The sequence below is a fragment of the Chroicocephalus ridibundus genome, chromosome 6, assembly GCF_963924245.1.
Source record: "Chroicocephalus ridibundus chromosome 6, bChrRid1.1, whole genome shotgun sequence".
In the NCBI taxonomy this organism is placed as follows: Eukaryota; Metazoa; Chordata; class Aves; order Charadriiformes; family Laridae; genus Chroicocephalus; species Chroicocephalus ridibundus.
This window is the reverse complement of record NC_086289.1, coordinates 3,082,265-3,103,221: the sequence shown is the minus strand read 5'-3', so window position 1 is coordinate 3,103,221 and position 20,957 is coordinate 3,082,265. Positions and strand designations below refer to the sequence as shown.

The window sequence follows — 20,957 nt, the reverse complement described above, 5'->3', positions numbered from 1 at the left end:
AGCACACGCTTTCAATCAGAGGGGTGTCAGTCAGTGTTGTGGCGGAGGCCGATAACTGAAGGGGGTGTCGGGGAGGGGACGAGGTGCTTGTGCTGGGGTGGGGGACGGCAGGAGCAGGCCAGCAGCCACGGTGATGGGCGCAACCCTGACCACCAGCAGGAGTTTGTAGGCAGAGGAGGTTAATGGGCTCAGCAGACTTGCGTAGCATTTCGTACCTTTGCCTGCTCGGGGAGGGACTCCCGAACCATTCTGTGATTCTATTTTTTGTAATACTGTGGTGTTTCCTAGATTTGCTTCTAGGAATTCAAAGTATTGTAGAATGGTTTAGTCTGGAAGGGACCTTAAAGATCATCTAGTTCAAACCTCCTTGCCCTGGGCAGGGTCACCTCAAAGGTTGCTCCAAGCCCCGTCCAACCTGGCCTTGAACCCCTCCAGGGATGGGGCAGCCACAGCTGCTCTGGGCAACCTGGGCCAGGGGCTCACCCCCCTCACAGCAAACAATTTCTGCCTCAGATCTCATCTCAATCTCCCCTCTTCCAGTGTAAAACCCTTCCCCCTCATCCCACGGCTCCCCTCCCTGCTCCAGAGTCCCTCCCCAGCTTTCCTGGAGCCCCTTTAGGGACTGGAAGGGGCTGGAAGGTCTCCCCGGAGCCTTCTCTTCTCCAGGCTGAACCCCCCCAGCTCTCAGCCTGTCCTCCCAGCAGAGGGGCTCCAGCCCTTTGATCATCTCCATGGCCTCCTCTGGCCCCGCTCCAACACCTCCGTGTCCTTCTGCTGTTGGTGCCCCAGCGCTGGAGGCAGCGCTGCAGGGGGGTCTCCCCCGAGCGGAGCAGAGGGGCAGAATCCCCCCTGGCCCTGCTGCCCACGCTGCTGGGGATGAGCCCAGGCTGTGGAGTGGGTTTCTGGGCTGCCAGCGCACATTGCCGGCTCGTGTTGAGCTTCTCATCCCCCAACACCCCCAAGTCCTTCTCCTCAGGGCTGCTCTCCATCCATTCTCCGTCCAGCCTGGATTTGTGCTTGGGATTGCCCCGACCCATGTGCAGGACCTTGCCCTTGGCCTTGTTGAACTTCATGGTGTTGGCATGGTTCCACCTCTCCGGCCTGTCCATGTCCCTCTGGATGGCATCCCTCTCCTCCCTTCCCTTTTCTGTTCCTTTGCCTCCCCTTCTGACCAAGCCTTGCTGGGGAAAATTGTTGGACAGGGAGCTGGAATAATTGCTTCTTGTCTCCAAACATTACTCCTTCATCAGACCATCCTGTCACAGAATTTGTGCAGTCCCTTGCTGGACCTGCCTTTGCTCGCTGCCTCCACAACTTCTGTAGCCACAACTTCCATCCCTCACTGTGTTTAAAAAACAAATGCCTAAATTAAAAGTACCTTCTCATATTTGCTTGAAATTCATCTCCTGTTAGCTTCAGCAGCTGACTCCTGGTTATAACACTACAAAATTTGTGAATAGCAGCTGTGCACTCATTTCGTCCACCACCTCTGAATTTGTAATCCTCAGTCATCCAAATCCCCACTCTGCCTTCTTGGAAGCATCTGGGACTTTGTGGCTCCTTCTCAGGAGGCAGCTTCTCCGTCCCCTTGTCATAGAATCACAGGTTGGAAGGGACCTTTTGAGGATCATCCATCCCAACTCTTCCACTGTGGGCAGGGACATGTTTCACTGCATCAGGTTGCTCAAAGCCCTGTCCAACCTGACCTTCAACATTTCCTATGATGGGGCATCCAACCTGTTCCAGTGTCTCACCACCCTCATCACAAAGAATTTCTTCCTCATATCTAATGCAAATCTCCCCTCTTGCAGTTGAAAACCGTTACCCTTTGTCCCATCGCTACAGGCCCTGGTCAAAGTCTCTCTCCATCTCTCTTAGAAGCCCCCTTTAAGTATTGAAAGGCTGCAAGAAGGTCTCCCTGGAGCCTTCTCTTCTCCAGGTTGTCATTTTGGTTGCCCTTCCTTGTACCTTCTGCGATCTATTATGTCCCCCCTGAGCTATGGAGGCCGAATTTATTTACTGAATTCAGTTCTACTTCTCCGTGAGATGATATAAATCAAAGCTTTCATTGAAGGATAGTAGTAAACATCACTGGAACTTTATTTGTGAGCTAAGTTTTCACTCAGGATGATGAGCTGAGGTGATGAGCTAATGAGGTTTGCTTTGATGTATAATTTTGTTATTTCACATCAATTACCAGATGACAGATAAGCTCTGCAGCAATTGATTATCTCAATAAGGGGCTTGATATCCTGGGGGAAAGCTGCTGGGGGCTGAAGGTGATGCTCAATGGACAAATAATGGCCTCGGGTAAGCGGACGCATCATGTCATTGACATCTTTGTTGACCTGCACAAGGGACACCAGTTCTTCAGTGCAGGGGAGGAAAAGGGTGAGTCAGTCCCCCACGCTTGAGGAGGTCCATGGAGGAAGGGACCTGCTGTGCCCTCAGCTGGGTGTGAGGGCTGGGCTGGCTCTTGGGGCTCCTTCTGGTGTTTCGCAGGCGTGTACGGGTTTTGCAGGTCCTTTTCTCGAACAAACAGGTAAATGAAGGATCATGCGCCTTGCTCCTTCACCGTATTCCATAGGATCTTATTTCGTAGAGAATTGATGATGTGATGTTTTTCATAATATTTTAATTAAAAACAGAGTTGAACTTGAAAATCTCTTTTTTTTGGTTGTTTTTGTTTTTTTTTTTTTTTGTGGTTTGTTCTTGGTTTTGTTTGTTTCTGTTTGGTTTTTTGGGTGTTTTTTTTTATGAAAACTTTTTAATTTTAGGTGTTGCTGGGAAAAATGCCCTGGCTAGAAAACCCCCAGTAACTGGAAAAAGCAGAATGCTTGTACATGTTAATTTTTCTGTTTAAGAAGGAGAAAACAAACAAACAAAAAGTTTTAATAATTCACAGAGATGCAATGAGTATTTTCCTTTTATTTATGCATATTTATCGCTTGGCTTGAATTGTAAACATATTAATTCCTGCCTACTAGTTAATGACTTTGGGTGATGTTTGTACTGTCTTTCTGCAGAAATTGTCCATATACCTCACAGTTACTTATAGGAATAGACTTAATCAGGTCTACTTCCTTAGCCCTGAAAGACATTTTGTCTTATTCTAAGTAGTTTTTCTAAGGTATTTTTAAAGCGCTTTTTTATATATATTTTTTTAAATCCTTAAATTTACCTTCTCAACAGGTAATGAGTATTTTTCAGCAATACCAATAGAAGGTACCTATTGTTCTCTAGACTTATTTTCGCCAAATACCAAGAGTGGGCTGCGTGTTGTAGGCTCTGCCATAACTCAGCGTTGGTTCATTTTTCTGCTGTGGTTTAAAACGTTACCTCCCAAAAGAAAGTAGTTCTCATGGTACTAAATGCATGCGCATTATGTTAGGAAAAAACCTATCAAAATAATGATATTATTGCATTCAAGTAGGAATCAAACATTGTGCTCGTGTTTTGAAACCTAAACACAGGCCCTGGGACTCATTGGGATATTTGAGATCTCTCAGGTATTTTCTCTTCTTCTGTTTTTCATGGTTTTAGTATATCTAAGTAGTATTGTATCATATAGAACTATAGTGCTGCATTTGTATTCTATGGTATTTTAATGATACGGTAGTTCTTTTATTTTTAAGTATTGGAAAAGACAATGGGTGGTAAACATGCTTACATCTGTATCATGAAGAAACTCATTATGTTGATATACCAAATTGAACAATGTTTTTATTGGAACATAAAACCCAATAACTTTTCACAGGAAAATAATAAAATTACCCTATCTTCCGATAGTGATTTATGGTTAATTTGGAAAAACCCTGGAATTCAAAGACAGGGATGAAAATCTTGCAGCACTGTCCCCGTGCAGCCGTCCTCCCACTGCCGCAGCTTTGGTGTCCATCTGTTTTCGGGATTGTTCCTGGCAAAGAGATGAGCTGATCTACTTCAAAAATATTATTGATATCCAAACACTAACATGCTTCAAGCTTTCCAAAATAAGCCAGGATTTAGTAGGACTGAAGCAGGAATGTCTGTGATTTGAGAACAGAGGGTTTTCAGTAGATAAGGCTTTTTTTGCAGGTACATGCTCGAGTGGGATAATTTTGCTGATCCTCTTTGCAATTTACTTTTTGAGAATTATTTTAAAAAAATCTGAAGAAAAAATAAGCTTGCACTTTTTTGAACTAGTGAAGGCTGTGCAATATTTTGCACAGATCCAAGCATGCAAAGGCAGCAAAACTATGATTTGTGTCTAACTCGTTTTCTGCATCCCTTGAGATTTCTGTGGCAATAGGAAGGGAAGGCAATATGTAGAGAAAAATGTTCCAAACGAAAGCTAATTTTTGTTTTTGAATGGACTTAGGGACCGGGCAGCTGTATTTCATGTGCGTGGGTTGAATGCATCTTCAGACTTTTAATATCTCAGTAGTGAAACTCTTCCATTTTATGAGCTTTCCTAAGGAGATAGACCTCAAACTTTCCTCTAACATTTACAAGCTCAGTGCTTTTATCCACGGACTTTTTTTTTTTCTTTTCTTTCCTGGTGTTTGAATGTCTGAGCTTATTCTTAGCCTTAGCATCAGTTCCGACTTCCAGCTTTTCTTTCATGGGCTTAAGGGCAAAAATACCGGCAGCGTTTATATGGGGTACGCAGAGGTGTTCATCCAGAGCTGGATCCGCTGGGGCTGGGGAGTGTGCACGGCAGCAAAGAATCACAGAATGGATTGGGCTGGAAGGGACCTTCAAGCCCACCCAGTTCCACCCCCCTGCCCTGGGCAGGGACACCTCCCACCAGACCAGGTTGCTCCAAGCCCCGTCCAGCCTGGCCTTGAACCCCTCCAGGGATGGGGCAGCCACAGCTGCTCTGGGCAACCTGGGCCAGGGGCTCACCGCCCTCACAGCAAAGAATTTCTGCCTCAGAGCTCATCTAAAGGGAAGAGAAGCAGACACAGAGTTTTCAGTAACGTCTCATGAGTACATATGAGAAGAAAAATGGAACTGGACTTGAAAACAAATCTAAAAATCGCAAGCTGCGGCCTACCCTTGGCCTGGTCACCATCTCCTTTGTCCCGCACTGAAGCGCGCGGGGTCACTGCAGCATTGCTGGCTTTAGTGAGCTGGGACAACTGTCAGTATAAAAAACTACACATTTTATTTTCTGTGCTCAGCTTTGTTGCTGTATTATAGCTATATGAAGAAGTGTTATGCGCATAAATGTGTGGATCATCATGAAAACTTTTAATTAAATGACTGAATAGTAACTAAAGATGGCAGGGGAGGCAGCGTTGCTAAATTAAATTCATTCCATATAGCTTTTGCTTTAGCCTGTGTACTGGTTCTAGTTTTACTTATTCTTTCTTAACATTTCTTACATATTTTGAATATATATATATCAAAGCTGCTGCTTTGCCCCAGTTGTGCTGGTTTGAGCACACTTGACCTTGGCAGAGCGGCCCAAGGCCTCCGGGACTGGGATGGGAAATCCCGGGTGAGTCTGGGCAAGGAGAAAATACAAAAGAGGTTCTGCTCATGCTGATGGCTGCTGCTCAGCTGGCATTCCGTGGGGGAAGAGGAGAAAGGATATTGGTGTGCACACACCTGGAGTGGCGGCGGAGGGAGCAGCCTGTGGGAGCCCCGTCCCTGCGCCCGCTCTCGGCTGCCGTTGCAGCCAGCAGAGGTGAGCTCTGCTCTGGAACGCTTTCAGTCACTGATTTTAATCTTGTTCTGGATTTAATTTTAATTGCTTTTCCAAAGAGAGATTAATTCTCATTTAGGTGTGGATGTGTAATTAAAAAAGATCTCTCGACTTAAGTTGCTTTTGTTAACCACACGCATAGGCTGTACGTATGTGAAAGCAATTACATAGTTGAATATACATCTAATCCTGTTCTTAATGTTTAAGTGTTATTGTGTTAGAAAATGGTAAATGACTTCTTATTTGTGAGGGGATTTACTTTTTTCCCTTATGATTTCTGCCAAGACGATGTTCGAAGGAAAATGAAATTCAATTATAAATCGAAATTTATTTCAGTGGTGGAAAACGAGCTTTGTTATTACTTGAATATCTTGAGTGTGTTGGGTATCATAAGGAAAATTATCAGAACATGTTTTGCACTTTAGTCATAGCGAGTTATTCAGTACAGAAGGTATTCCCCTAAAATGCTTTAGGTGGTTTTTGGTAGGCCTGTGAGCACCGAGGAACCTGAATTAGCTTCATCTGGAACCAGCAGAGCTTTAAGAGTGAATATTCCCTCCTGGCCCCGTGCTTATTGCTGCCATGCCAGGGTAATTAGCATGGGAGGAGCGCTCTGCAGCCACTGGGGTGCTGCTTTTGGCTCTCGGGGTACCTGGCTGTCACCAGCTGATCGCTGGGTGCAGGTGAGCTCTGTCCTTCAGGGGCTGGGGAAGCGAGTCCCACGCCTAAGCTTTTCTGTTGAATGCACAAGGGAAATGACATGTCCTGGTTTTAACATTTTCAGTTTGTTTCTTATCTTCCAAGTCTATGTTATTCATCTGAAATAAATGGAACAAACTGAATTGAAAAATAAAAACCTGTGTGCGTGCAGAAGAAACTCCTGTGCTCATAACCTGGGCTGATCACTTCAAATCGACGGATGTGCAGGTGCTGGCTCGCTGCTTGCTTCTGTGGTTTGGCTTTCTTAAAATAGGCTTTTTGAATTTTAAGTATTCCAACTGGTTAGTTCTTTATGTCATCATAGAATCATAGAATAGTTAGAGTCGGAAGGGACCTTAAAGATCATCCAGTTCCAACTCCCCTGGCCTACCTTCCACTAGACCAGGTTGCTCAAAGCCCCAGACAGCCTGGCCCTGAACACTTCCAGGAATGCTTCAGTAATGCTTTTTATGTATTCTAAATACTTTTTTAAAAGAAAAGTATTTTCACGTAATGCTTTTTGAATTCATCCTTTTTATTCACATGAGTTAACGCTGCTCCCATGTACTGTTTATTCTTACCCTGAGAATTGTCAGGAAAGGTTGAAAGCAGAAGCCGCCTCCCGTTGCCCTCCATGCCTATAGCTGAGTGCCTGCTGTTGTCTTCATGACCTCTGCTGCCTTATTTTCCCACGCCTTATTTTTCTGTGCTGGCTCCTGCTCCTGAAGCAAAGCACGGCCCCTTTGGCCCAGTGGCGAGGCAGAGGTGGCCCAGCACATCCCCAGAATCAGGGCAGCTCCGAGAGAGGGTTGCCCAGCTCTGGTTTTGCAGTCCCACGTGGGCTCTGCCATGTGTCTGCCCGGAGTTTCAGGTTTCCTTTAGTGCTGCTGATTGTTGTGATTGGCCCCAAATCAGAAGAAAAAAGGTGACTTTGTCATAAACCGAGCTGATAGTCTCCTTTTGTCCTGCCGCTGTTGGATCTCTGCTGAGTTTAGATGCACTGATTTCTGCAGTAGAAAAAGGATAAAGACCTATTTATCAGTAGCATCCTGCTGGAGCGTATGAAAATTTGTGCTCATCATTCCAAACTGTAATAAAAAGGAGTTTTAATTAATTCATTTTTCACAATATAAATGTTCAGCTGTTTTTGCTTAGATTGCATATTATAGATTGATTTCGTATTCTTTTCATGAAGTGTCTCTGAGCTTTGAAGCTGCTCTTGATACTGTACATTGTTTAGCAACAGGTTGTCTGAAAGAATCCCCCAAAGTATTCTGAGTTACTTTGAGTTTAATAAGAAATGAAATTCAAATTTAGTGGAATCTATGGGGAAGAATTGAGGCATTCTTGGAGATGCAACCCACATATTATTGTCTTCAGGTTCTGCAGATGAGTCCTTCCCTGTTTCCTTTAATTAAATGCAAAGTACTAAATAGGTCTGTGTTCCTTGGTAGTGTATCCTTATGAAATATAGATACGGCTACTTCTGAAAATATGTGTAGAGAGCCTCCCACGCTGCCTGTCGGAAAATATTTAAATCTGAACTTCTTGCTTTTTGTTGTCTAAAGGAAACACCACCGAGTTTTTCCTCTGCTCCTGGCAAACCTTGCACACGTTTTGCAGAATCTAACAAGCTGAAGAAATGACAGATGAAGTAAGATTGCCTGTGTAAGAGGCAGCCTATATATACGTTAGACAAAGAGAAAACTTCCCGGTAGCCAATTCACATAGGATAGTGGTGGGGATGTTCCCATTTATCCCCGCAGGAGAAGTGGAAGCTGATGGTGGGGATGGCGGGTGCAAGGCTGTGCCCACAGTTCTGTCACCCCCTCGTGTGGGACCCATTGCAAATTGCTGCTGGGTTTGGGGCTCCGGACTGGAAATAATGAGTTTTCTCATTCCTCTGGTGAATCCTATTCTAACTTTTGAATGAAAGCTGCAGCATTTCTTAGCAGGAGCTGTGCTCCGCCAGACTCCGAGGGTGTGAATTGGGAGCTGCATTTTAGGAAAAGCCAGGAAAAATTTCTACACTGAAAGAGTTGTCAAGCATTGGAACAGGCTGCCCAGGGAAGTGGTGGAGTCACCATCCCTGGAGGTATTTGAAAGTCATGTAAACGTGGTGCTGAGGGCCGTGGTTTGGCGGTGGTTTTGGCAGTGTTAAGGTTAGTGGTTGGACTTGATGATCTGAAAAGTCCCTTCCAACACAGATGATTGTATGATTCTACGATTCCAAGGGGAGAGGCAGGTAAAGTGAGAATATTCCTGTAGGCAGAGAAGAGCAATTTCACTTCTGTGAAATCCCCTGTTTGCTGCTACTAGGTATTAATCTTTTCAGCTCCTCTTATCTGTCAATATTGGTACAGAAAGTCTAGTAAATGTAACCTCTCTGGGAATTTTATTTCTCTTATTTACCGTAATGGCCCATGGATTTGTATAAGTACTACTAATTTTGCTACTATACTATGAAATGTCACAGAAAATTGAACGTAAGTTAGAAAAGTCATAATAAAGGACCGGACTGTTGTCAGCAGTGCTGTCTTCCTCTATTTGATCAGTTTTCCTGCTCTTTCAGGAGGAGGGAATGAGAGCATTGTCTGTAATGGGGTTTTCATTTTGGTAACGTGCAAATGTGAGAAGAGCCCTGTCTTTGTTTTAACACTGATGAGAGCCTTGGAGTAATTCCTGTCTGCAAGGACTGTGTAACCTTCCACAGCACTGAAAGCTGGGGAGCAGGGCATGACAGCAGAGCTTGCCTTCCCTACATCCACCCTCTGGTCTGTCCCGAAAACTTGGTAAGAGAACAGCCCCAGTGGTAAGGGGTGATGGTTTCTGTGATTACGAATCAAAGGTAGAAATTAGTTCAAAAATACTGAAGCTTCCCCAAAGAGACCTCTTCTCGCAAGTTGCTTTTTAATCCAAGGATTTCTAAACTGCATGTTTCTATCAATTAAATTTTGATTGCATGTATTTCTGATCTTTCTTTCAAGCTCTCCAAGCCCCTCAGTGAGGCAGTTGCTAAATATTTGATGTCAAAACAGTCAAATGAGAAGCACCAAAAGAAGAATAATCTCTCTTAAAAATGGCTGTTGCTTTTAGAAGTGTATTCATCTGGCTGGGTCACCTGTCTGGTATGAAGAGGAGGTTCATTGGAACGATAATACGTCTTCCCGTAGTATTCCCATGGTTTGTCACAGCGATGTCTTACTGCAGGGTGATCTGCCCACTGCAGAGACGTTATCCATAATAGCTGTAGGCTATTGCAATTACTGAAATTACCTTAGTGCAGTCATTCTTAACATAGGAGGCTAGTTATCTTTAATTATCTTTTCCTTGTATTGGCAAAATTTAAATACTTTAGCAGGTCTGTATCAATGTGATCATAGTTTATTTACGTGGCTTCAACGTTGGTCATGTTTGATAAGGAAGATGGTGCTTCTGATTGCATTAGTTGACATTGTGGTTTACAGATGGGTTCAGCCGTGAGTAAAGTTTTGTCGTGTAGGATCCGTAAACTTAAAGTCCAACAAGAGTGTGGAAATTTCTTCTCTTTTCTCATCCAGAACGCAGAATTCTGTCCCCACTTTGATTTATCTGTTCCATCAAAAGGGCCGGAAGACGTTAAAAAAGAAAGGCAGGTGCATTACTCTGTTTTGCTTGAGCCCTCCAACAGCATCTTTGCAAAGGCTGGAAGGGTCCAAGCGCCGAGCTTTTGTGAGCATCTCCTTTCCCCGGCGATGCCGTGAGCCTGCTGCGGGTCGGAGCCGAGCCCCTTTTGTTGCCCCTGCAATGGCAGCAGCGCGGGCGGCGCCGTCAGAACCAAAGCGCTCTGAGCCTCTGGTTGTTGTGGATGCTGCGAGGAGGGGACACGCTCCTGCGCTGCTTGTGCACGTATCCACCTCTCGGCCATAATATCCTCTATCTTTGTTTTTATTTTAGCTCTTCGGTGACTTCCGTTTGCTCCAGAGAAAGTTCAGCTTTTTTTCCTTGTCATTTACCTAACAGTGAGTGCTAGAACAGATATGTCTTTCGTTTTGAGAGTGCTTCAGAGAATGATAATAATTATGGTTAAATTAGCTTCCTAACAATAATGTGAAGAAAGTCAGACATAATTTTGTGTTGGGAAATCTAAAATAAACAAGATGAAAGGCTTTCCCTGGGGTGAGAAAGGCAGTTAGTTTGAGTTCATATTAGTGTCAGGAACTTTGTTATTCCCATGTGAAGTCTGTTCTAAGATGACTGCGCTGTCGGTTCACGTGTGTGCGAGTGTGCACCCGTTTCTGTGGGCTGTTGGTTTGCGTCTGTCGCTGCTCTTCGATGCTGGGGCCAGGGAGAGGTGGAGGTGCTTTTGGATGCGTCATTCCCCTAATGCTGAAACAGTTGATGGGGATTTTGGAAAAGTATGGGCCAAATGAATGTGCGTGTTTATGAAACATCTATTCACTTAGCTTAACTCCCACCCCAACTACATAGCGGGTAACGGCGTTGGTACTTAAATTGGAGAGCAGAGATTCCCGATATGCGCGTGAACTTTGGAGGTAGGCTCTCTCCAGTCAGGTTTCATTACACAGAAGAAATTTCCAGTTTACAAGAGGGATTGGAAGGGGCAAACAGGATCTTTCTGCAGAGAGGTGTCTTTAAATGACAAGGGTGGGTTGAATGGCTCAGCACAAGACAGACATGGACGTGTTGGAGCAGGGACAGGGAAGGCCCTGGAGATGCTGGGAGGGCTGGAGCCCCTCTGCTGGGAGGACAGGCTGAGAGAGTTGGGGGGCTTCAGCCTGGAGAAGAGAAGGCTCCAGAGAGACCTTCCAGCCCCTTCCAGTCCCTAAAGGGGCTCCGGGAAAGCTGGGGAGGGACTCTGGAGCAGGGAGGGGAGCCATGGGACGAGGGGGAATGGTTTTAAAGTGCAAGAGGGGAGATTTAGATGAGATGTGAGGCAGAAATTGTTTGCTGTGAGGGCGGTGAGCCCCTGGCCCAGGTTGCCCAGAGCAGCTGTGGCTGCCCCATCCCTGGAGGGGTTCAAGGCCAGGTTGGACGGGGCTTGGAGCAACCTGGGCTGGTGGGAGGTGTCCCTGCCCAGGGCAGGGGGTGGAACTAGATGGTCTTTAAGGTCCCTTCCAACCCAAACCATTCTATGATTCTATATTGTCAAGGAAGAGGGTCAGAAGAGTGTTTTTCTACTGAAGCAGAGGAAGAGCAGAGGCTGGAGCTGAGAGGAGCCCACAGAAGGAGAGGGCTCGGAGATTTCGGTGTGAACGGGCACTGGAGACGCTCTCTGCAGCTCTCTGTACCCCTTGAAGTGCCGGTGCATGCTGTAGCGGGGTTAAAAACTCTGGCCACACGCTGGGAAGGCGGCTGCTGGTCGCTGCTGATGGGAACATCGGCTGCGTTACTGAACTAACCCGGGTGAGCAGCTGGAGCAGTAACAGCAAAGCTGACAAAACATTATTAAATGCCTTGTCTAAATCCCAGAATGGTTCTAGTCCCATATTCAATGCCCCATGTGTGCAAAAATCTTTAAAAACATATTTTGTATGGCTTTTCCTTATTATCTTTTTTTTTTTGAGTACTAGCCATGCCTGTAGATACTGCTGTTTTCTATATTTTATTACTATATTTGTAATTTTATTATTCGCAATAATAGACGTTTAAATCAAGATACCTGAAACAGACTTATTGAGGATGGTTCTCTAGATTTTCAGTGAAATAATTTTTAGTATAGCGGGGGGGGAAAAAAAGGCGGGGAAAGGCAATTGCATTTAGAAAACCAAATATAAGTGGACTGACCTTCAGAAATCTTAAGCACTGTGATTTCAATTGAAGGGCACACTGTTTAATACCGAAACTGTATAGAGCTTTTTAAAGTGAAGCACTCTGGGTTAAAATGGACTTCTTTGAAAAAGAGCCTTAGAAAAATGATAAATGGTGTTGTTAAAATGTCTCATTAATTTTTTGCTTGCCTCTTACGAAAGTTAGTGCAAAGCGCTTTCAAACCAAGGAACGCTTTGTGTGTATCCTCGCTGTGCGTATCATCAAATTTCTAATAAATAAGCCTTTTGCAAAATGAATTTCAGTGGAGCTATTGTGATTTCGGGTTCTGGTTTTGATCTGCGTAAAGATCCTTTCCGCTGTTCTTGCCAGAGGTTTCCCTGTATTCAGATACGTGGGGGTTTTTCCCCCTACTGTTTGGGGATATATTGTTTTCCTTCAAATTAAACAATAATCAGGGTTTTGCTTATTCAGAATTCATTTAGAAGCAGTAGATCACAGCACGGAAAGGTGTCAAAAGGGAGCTGGTTGAATATTTTTACCTTGCTGGGGCTCACCGAGACTGGGAAGGAGTAGGAGCCTATGGGATCCATCCCTGCCTCCGAAACCGGGCAAGGTGGAAGATGGCTGTAGGTTTTGTTCTTCTCCTGGCAGTTGGTAGCTGAAAGAAGTTTGGAAACCTTTGGACAAGGAGTTCTTGCTAAGAACCAGCTTTTCTAAACAAAATACCTTCCAAAATAAGTACCTTCTCAACTAAATGCGTATTTATGGTACATACAAAAAGCTATGCCTTTTTTTCCTCTGTAGCCCTCAAACTAGTTTTTGAAGTAACGCATGAAGTAGGAAACTGAAAAACGTACCTTTGTTGCTTTTATTTTGCATCCACAGAGTTACTGTGTTAATAGCAAGAACTTTTGTTGACTTAAAGTGTGTCTCAGGAAATTTTCGCTTACTGGTTTGCCACGCAGGAGTCATGCTAAGCAGTTCCTGCAGGGGCTCAGCGTGGAATGGACCCTTCTCAGATTTTCCCTTTTATGTAAAAATGCCTAATTTGTGTTGTTTGTAAGAGCTTACGGATGTAGCAGTTGGCACCAGAGGGGTTGGAAACTGCGGACAGGTATGGGACTGCTGTACTGGGGCAAGGGGGAGCGCATGGGGCAGCCACAGAGGGCTTGGCAGATCCTGGTCTCCTGACGGTGCAGGAGAGGTCCCCAAGACTGGGAACGCTGGGAGCTTGTGACTTTTGACAGCAGAAGGATGGCTCTGCTCTGCCTTCAAGGAGGCTTTGGGGGGACCTAACAGCAGCCCCTCAGCCTGTCGAGATGGCAGAGCTAGGTTCTTCCTTGCAGTTGACCTTCATCCTTGGATGTTTAAAGGCCTGGTCCATCCCTAGAGCAGTCCTGCCTGCACCAGGCTGGAGGAGAAACCTCCTGAGGTTCCTCAGCCTACATCGTTATCCCAGTTACATGCTATAGCACTCCTAAATGCTCTTTTTCCATGCCCCATCTATGAAAATGGAAAACTTCTTTAGACCTTGTGCTTTTTTCAGGAAAATCCTCTCTTTTTACATTGTTTTCTATTTTGGAACCAGTGTGCTCAGCTGGTCAGGATGCAGTAATCAGCATTGAAGTCCTGTAAAAGATTTCCTTTTAAAACAAGTTTTCTATTGATTGATAGCGACTGAACTGTCAGAGATCAAATCTGGATCTGTAAAATACGTTTTGAGGTAAAACAAGTTATGCAAGACTAAATAAGCGAATATTCACCTATAAACTTCTGTATCGGTCTTCTGAACTCTGACTGAAGACTGAATTCTACACTGAATTGGATTCACCTAAATGAGGTTTCTGCTGGGCAGAAGCTGGGCAAGCTTAAATCAGGTTGGGTAAAGGAGGTGGCACATCTTGTCCGGGAGCCCTGAGAGCAAAGTTTGTCAGCTGAAAATACCTTACTGGGTCTTGATTTGCAAAAAGGTGCCTCTGTAATAATGTTTGTGGCATCATGAAAACACCCCCAAACATTTATCACTCACGTTATTACAAATGTTAACTTCTGTTTCTCAAAGGAAAAAGACTCACATGTTTTATTCCTTCCATTTGCTCCTGTTCATGAAGGTAGGATTTGGCCTAAGGAGATGGAAAATAGCATATATTCAGTAAGAAAAAAAAAGTGATAAATGTTAACATTTTGCACTTGTTTACATTCTGCTGCCGTATCAGTGAAATAACTTTCTCTCTAAAGGTGCTGCTGAATTTACTGTCAGATTTTCTATTACAGGAAAGGGAGCGGGGTTTTTTACTACTATGAGAAATTTATGTATGAATTTATATACATATATATATATGTTTGTGTGTGTGTGTCTTTAGGGGTGTTTTGCTTTGTTTTGGTTTTGATTCCTGTCCGTAGTGGTATGGTGGCACGGGTAGATGCTGTGGGTAGAAGTTTAAGGAACCTGTGTCCAACTCGTTTTAGGTGCCAGTGATGGCTGTGACTCCCACCGCCGCGTGCAGCCTGCAGGGCTGGGGCACAGGGCTCTCTCCAGTGCCCAGAAAAGCCTGTCCGGAGGAGCGAAGCATGAGTTGCCTTCCTAGGGTTTTTTCTTTTTTCCTCCTTTCTTGGGTTTGGCGTATTTGCTGTTGGGTCTTAATCTTCATCATGTGCTTTCAGTGATGCTTGCAGTGATGGGAGCTGGAACCTGCGCCGTGCATTGTAACTGGAAGCTGATGGTGAGCTGTGCTGTGTGGTCATTCTATATTATACGACATAAAGTATTCTTCAGAACAAGAAGTGCCGGGAGATCCTCTGCCTTATCCATGTTGGGTGTCATCATAGCTTTCATAATATTTTCCTTAAGTGAGAAAACTTGTTTGCAGACACATTGGGTTTTACATTTAGTAATGAGGGAGCTCCTCTTGCAGTGCAAGCTCACCTGGCAGCCCACAGTTACCAAACAGTGGAAATAGGGGGCATTTTAAAGCTGGATTTTTATCTTCACAGAATCACAGAATGGTAGTCCAACCCCCTGCCAGAGCAGGGTCACCCAGAGCAGGCTGGACAGGAACATGTCCAGGTGGGTTTGGAATGTCTCCAGAGAAGGAGATTCCACCACCTCTCTGGGCAGCCTGTGCCAGGGCTCTGCCACCCTCAAAGGAAAGAAGTTTTTCCTCGTGTTGAGATGGAGTTTCCCGTGTTCCAGTTTGTGCCCGTTGCCCCTTGTCCTGTCCCTGGGCACCACTGAGAAGAGTCTGGCCCTGTCCTCTTGCCACCTGCCCTTTAGATGTTGATGAACATTGATGAGATCCCCTCTCAGCCATCTCTTCTCCAGGCTGCACAGCCCCAGGTCTCTCAGCCTTTCCTCAGCACAGAGATGCTCCATTCTTTTGGTCCTCTCCATAGCCCTCCGCTGGACTCTCTCCAGCAGTTCCCCATCCTTCCTGAACTGGGGAGCCCAGAACTGGACCCAGTGCTCCAGCTGTGGCCTCCCCAGGGCAGAGCCGAGGGGGAGGATGACCTCCCTGGACCTGCTGGTCACGCTCTTTTTAATGGCCCCCAGGAGACCATTGGCCTTCTTGGCCACAAGGGCACATTGCTGCCTCATTGGGCAACTTGTTGTCCACCAGGACTCCCAGGTCCCCCTCTGCAGAGCTGCTTTCCATAAGTGAGTCCATAAGTGGTGGGTCCGTAAGTGGCTGTTTCATTCGTGGTTTCTAGAAATAATAAAAACTGATTTTTATTTCTTTATTTGTTGCTAATATACATAGAGTACATGTTGTAAGCAAAGAGAAAACTTAACTTCTTTTTTATATCCTTTCAAGCTGTCTAGTAATTGTGAGGGACTTCAACCCACTTCAACAGTGTTCTGAAAGCCAAAATGGAGTGAGAATTTCCTTCTAATGTTTTGGGGTGGTTGTTTCTTTTATTATTTATCAATTTATTTATTTAGCTCTGTAGTCTTTTAAGGCCATGTAAGGAAAATTTTATTGAAAAATAAATGCAACTTAGGCTTTTTCATCTGTTCCCGATCATGGTAGTAGGGACATTATACTGAAACATCCCTTCACTTAACATAAGAGAATTAAACTACACTATACGTAGAGAGCTTAGTATTTCCGATTTAGAGATACCCCTGGAAGAAAACAGCCGAGACTATTTAAAGTAGGATTTTTTTTACCCCTGACAGAGAAAAGCATTGGCATGTGTTGTCTCTCCTGCAGGGAATTCTCTTCTCGTTCTGAAATTTTTCAGTGTTAGTATTACTTGTGGAGATTATTTGATACTAAAATTTCCCTCCTCATAGCTGTTAAAGGGCCATTTGAACATGATCATTTTATTGTAAAGATAATTTAAGAAAATAAGTACTTTCTGAGCATTCATGTGCCTCTTCAGCTTTCCTTTCAGAACTGTATTTTACAGGAATTAGAAATAAATTCAAATTTTGCGATTGCATAGTAATTTTTTTTAATGTAAGTTGTATTTTCGGAATAATAATGCTTTGTTTCCGAAGAAGAATAATTTTATTTGGTTTTTCGTTTTTGTGTGTGTTCGTTTTTTTGCGGTTTTTATTACTTTTAATGGAGCTGAATTTCCAGTCCTCCAGCAAGGGAGCTGGCCCTTGCTTCCTTTGCGCCGGGCTTACGGTTGGCCTGGATCCCATGGGTTTGCTTTGGGAATATTCTCGTTTGCCTCAGTGTACCTGGTTGGAAAAGAAAGAATGAATCCAGCTCCTCTGCTTTCGGGCAGGACAGAAACTGATTGTACTAAACTACTTATAAAGTGTATGAAACGCGTTTCTCTAGTATGCTGTGCAGTAATTATCTCAGTCACTGTGTGACTTCTTCATTTTGGAGCTTTGCAAGTAAGGATGGATGTGAAAAGCTTTCGGTATAAACTTTGACACTATTTCAGTGAATAAATAGCTAATAACTGCACAGGGCAATGGCAAGCCCCCTGTGTTGCCCTTGCGCTACTTGCTGTATAAACGTAGGTCTGCGATTACTCCCACAGTTAAAATTGAAATTGATTTTTTTTCAAGAATTAGGTGGGGTTTTTTTCTGTGTATTGCTTGGAGTAGCACGCTGCAGAAGATGACAATGGTCTCCAAATCCAACTAAAGACTAAAAATCAACTTAAGATTAAAATTTAATAATGTTGTTAGGTATTGCTAAATAGTTAATAGACCATATTAAAAACACCTACAGTACAAATATTGCCTATAAATAATTACAGATTTTTATTAGCATTGTAATTAAGAGTGCGCTGGCTGCAAATGATACCTCACTAAGTGCAAAGAAAATTATGAAAAGTAAGCAGATGACTGGTAGCGTACTTTTTTCTAATATTAAATAGATTTTCCTAACCAGCAGGAGCTTAAACACTATTTAGCAGGTGGGGATCTGAAGATAAATGTTGTAGCAGGGACGTCTGCGTGTGTAATGCAACGGAGGCTTAAAGGAACAATATTTTATCAAAGACAAAAAGGGGGTTTTATTACTGAGATACTACTAAGATGAGCATGAAACATTCTTTTATGCAGGGAAGCAGGAAAAAATGTTGATTAACTTCTCAAGGACCCTGAACCCTTCTGCTCGGCGCCACTTCTGGGGCTCAGCATAAGCTGATACGACAACGCTTAGCAAGTTTCTGTAATTTTCTTTGACTAAAACTTAGCCATGGTACAGAATGCCATCATATTCATATTTCCATCGTATTTTCTAAGCTTCTTTATCTTTCTGTATTTATTTTTTTCTCCAGCACCCAGTCCAGGTTTTTAACAAGCTTTCCTATTTCCACTTTCACATGGAAATGGAGTATTTACCCACAGGACATTAAACTTTCATGCGTCCTTTCCGAATCTCACCCTGCTCATTAAGAAGATATTCTCCTGCAGTTCTCTCTCTCCTCAGTGGCTCGTTGTTTTCCCTGGCTTATGGGGCCAGGCACAGCAGCCCCCCTGGGAATGAGTGCGCTGCTCCTGGCCTTGGGCTGCCTCGGCAGGAGCTGGGGTGGTTGGAGGGGAAGGGAGGGCTCGTGTAGACGCAGCCATCCTGGCGAGCAGCCAGAGAAGTGGAGAGGGGTCACCAGAAGATGCGGAAGAGATGGCAATCAAAGTCGTAGAATCATAGAATGGTTTGGGTTGGAAGGGACCTTAAAGGTCATCCAGTTCCAGTTCCAACCCCCTGCCCTGGGCAGGGACACCTCCCACCAGCCCAGGTTGCTCCAAGCCCCATCCAACCTGGCCTTGAACCCGTCCAGGGATGGGGCAGCCACATCTCTAGCTGCTCCTGCATCTAAAAATCCATATTAAAGTACATTTGAAAGTTTAACAGTTGCTCCACCTTCATTTTTTTTTTTTGCATAGAAGCTTGCTATGATGATTTCCTCAGGTATGAAATTCATCTTTTGACTGTTGCAGCAGTATAATATTAACTTAAATTACTCACCAAACGGATAGATAAACACAGAAAATGATCAAAACTATTAGCCAGTTATAGAAACTACTTTGTTAGAAGGAAGCAGAGGCTGTATGTTGAGTGGTGGATTACCTGGAAAGGGCTGGATTTGTCGATGTGTTTATGTGAAGGAAGGTGAAGATACATTTACGTGTTTGCAAAGCCGTGGACTGCACAGATTGAGCGAGCGTCTATAAAAAGGTACCATGAGCAAACCAAAGTTGGTCTTCAGCTCTCCTGAGCATTTATGAACCATCTGCAGAACCTTAAATGAAGGGATGGACTGAATTACATCTGCAGCCTAGTCTTAAGCAGACAATTTGAAACATGTAATTCTGACTAGCGGTGAAACATCTCTTTGGTTGATGACATCATTGGGGGAAATAGGACTGAATATGGGCTATTGAATATTTTCTCGCAAGCATAAGCCCTTTTACAGTGTCTGTTCCGTAGAATGCTTGTTACATGCTGTTTTGACAATTAATGTTTAGAGATTTTTGAGATTATCCTGTTTTATTTACGTTTCATAGTAGTAAACGTTCTCTTTGTACAGCCCCAGCTTCTCTTCTTGTCATAGTCTGTTAGAAAGTTCTTTTGATGTCATGGAACAGCAGCGCGGGTGGCCTTTCCCTTTCATATTCACGCCTTTTGCATCTGCCTGAGAGCTCCCGTCAGGTACCTTTGCGTCCTGTAAAAAAAATAATGCTCTCGCCTGGCCAGAATCAGTTGTGTAGGAGTTCAGATCTCAACTCCATTACAGAGGAGAAAAGCAAATTCAAGGAGCGCTGTTCTGGGGGAGGCTGGGGGATTAGGCTGTAAATAAGAGGGCTCATAACACACAGAGATAATCGAATATCATTTTGCGTTTGATCTTAATTACGCGGCCTGATGTAGAAATAAATACTTTAAATTGAAAGTAATGGAGATCTTCAAGGTAACAATAAAAACTCTGTGCTATGCTGAGGAAGAATAGAAAATTCCTGAGTGTTCTGTCAGGCTGTGCATGGCGTAGAATAACCTTGAAAATGGCACAGAAAGGGGAACTCACCATTTTATCACAGCATATAAAGAACCGTTAATTTTCTGAGTAATTGTGCTGATTTTTTCCAACAATTTAGTCTTCATTAAAGATCAGAAAAAGTGTGGATGCTATTGCCATAATCAGTCAACAGGTTTTAGCAGATAGTTGGAGGAGGAGGATGGACAAGCAGAAAGTCATTTGTGGGTTCGGAACATCTCATAGTTAGAGAAGTGCGTTTGAGTTGTTACTGCGATGCTTTCACGTGCCAGAAGGAAAGATTAAACTTTTCTTGGTCCCTTCTTACTTTCTGCGTGGTTTGCGAGAGAGACGTTTGGTACTGCTGTTCTTACGGAAGTTACTGGATTTTATTTTGCTTTGTTTATTTTCAGCATCACTGTATCTGAAAATGCCACTCAATGAAATGAAAACGTGGCGTTTAACTGTGGTGCTCAGTATAATGATTGTTAAGAGATTTCTTCCTTGAGCAGAGTATTGACTTCTCAAATGCAAATCCTGACATTGTGTGGTATTTTTAGCAGTGGTGTTTATTACATTCCAAAGCCCTTAATGCCTGAGCAATTTTTATATGAGTATGTTGCAAAATCTTTGGTGAAGATGGTGATAAAGCCATGAAACTGAAAATAGAAACTTTTCAAGATGTCTTCTCTTTTCTTGACAGAATTTTGCATATGAATGAATTTAAATGAATTAAAAGAATTGCATCCGCTGCATTATGTGGGGCTTTCTAGCAATGTTCCGTTTGGACGGTGAGTTTATGTTGCCCTATCTTAAATAATTGATTTGTTTGTCCTTTTGTTTTCATAGGGGAGTTTTGTTGCCTGCATGACTGCCATTTTAAGGCAAATGGAGGACTATCACTACGCTCATTTAATCAAGACTTTTGGAAAGATGAGGTCAGATGTTGTGGTAAGTTTAACATGTTTTATCTGTCCATAAGATAGCTTAGCTTTTTTCCTGTTACTGTTTGTTAAATAAGCTTGTGAAATGTAAACAAATGTGTTTGACATTACAGGTTTACTATAAAATTAATTAATAAAGCACTATGACTTAAACATTTCTGAATATGCAAAGGACAAAATTAACCTTCGTGCCACACACAGGAATAGAGCTCCTTTCTGGAACGGTTCGATATTTTAAAAAGCAAGCGCTGAGACAGTGGGTTTGAGACAATTAAAAGAGAACATTAGGAAATAGTAGTGCTGAGCCATTACTAAAAATCTGTTTTGTTTAAGGAGAGAGGGGGGGGAAAAAAGCTTTCTTGAGGAAAGAAAATTTCAGCGTTAAATCTTCCAGATGTCTCGATTTC

The 20,957-nt window shown here is 43.7% G+C and overlaps 1 protein-coding gene across 2 annotated transcripts in view; it reads left to right on the top strand.

Annotated features, from left to right (window-relative positions):
- Positions 1–20,957, top strand: part of DOCK1 (dedicator of cytokinesis 1) — a 323,879-nt gene that overhangs the window by 163,352 nt on the left and 139,570 nt on the right. For both annotated transcript variants that reach the window (XM_063338334.1, XM_063338333.1), the window contains exon 28: positions 20,456–20,557. In XM_063338334.1, coding sequence (XP_063194404.1) covers positions 20,456–20,557 — 102 coding nt within the window. The remainder of the gene's footprint in view (positions 1–20,455; positions 20,558–20,957) is intronic.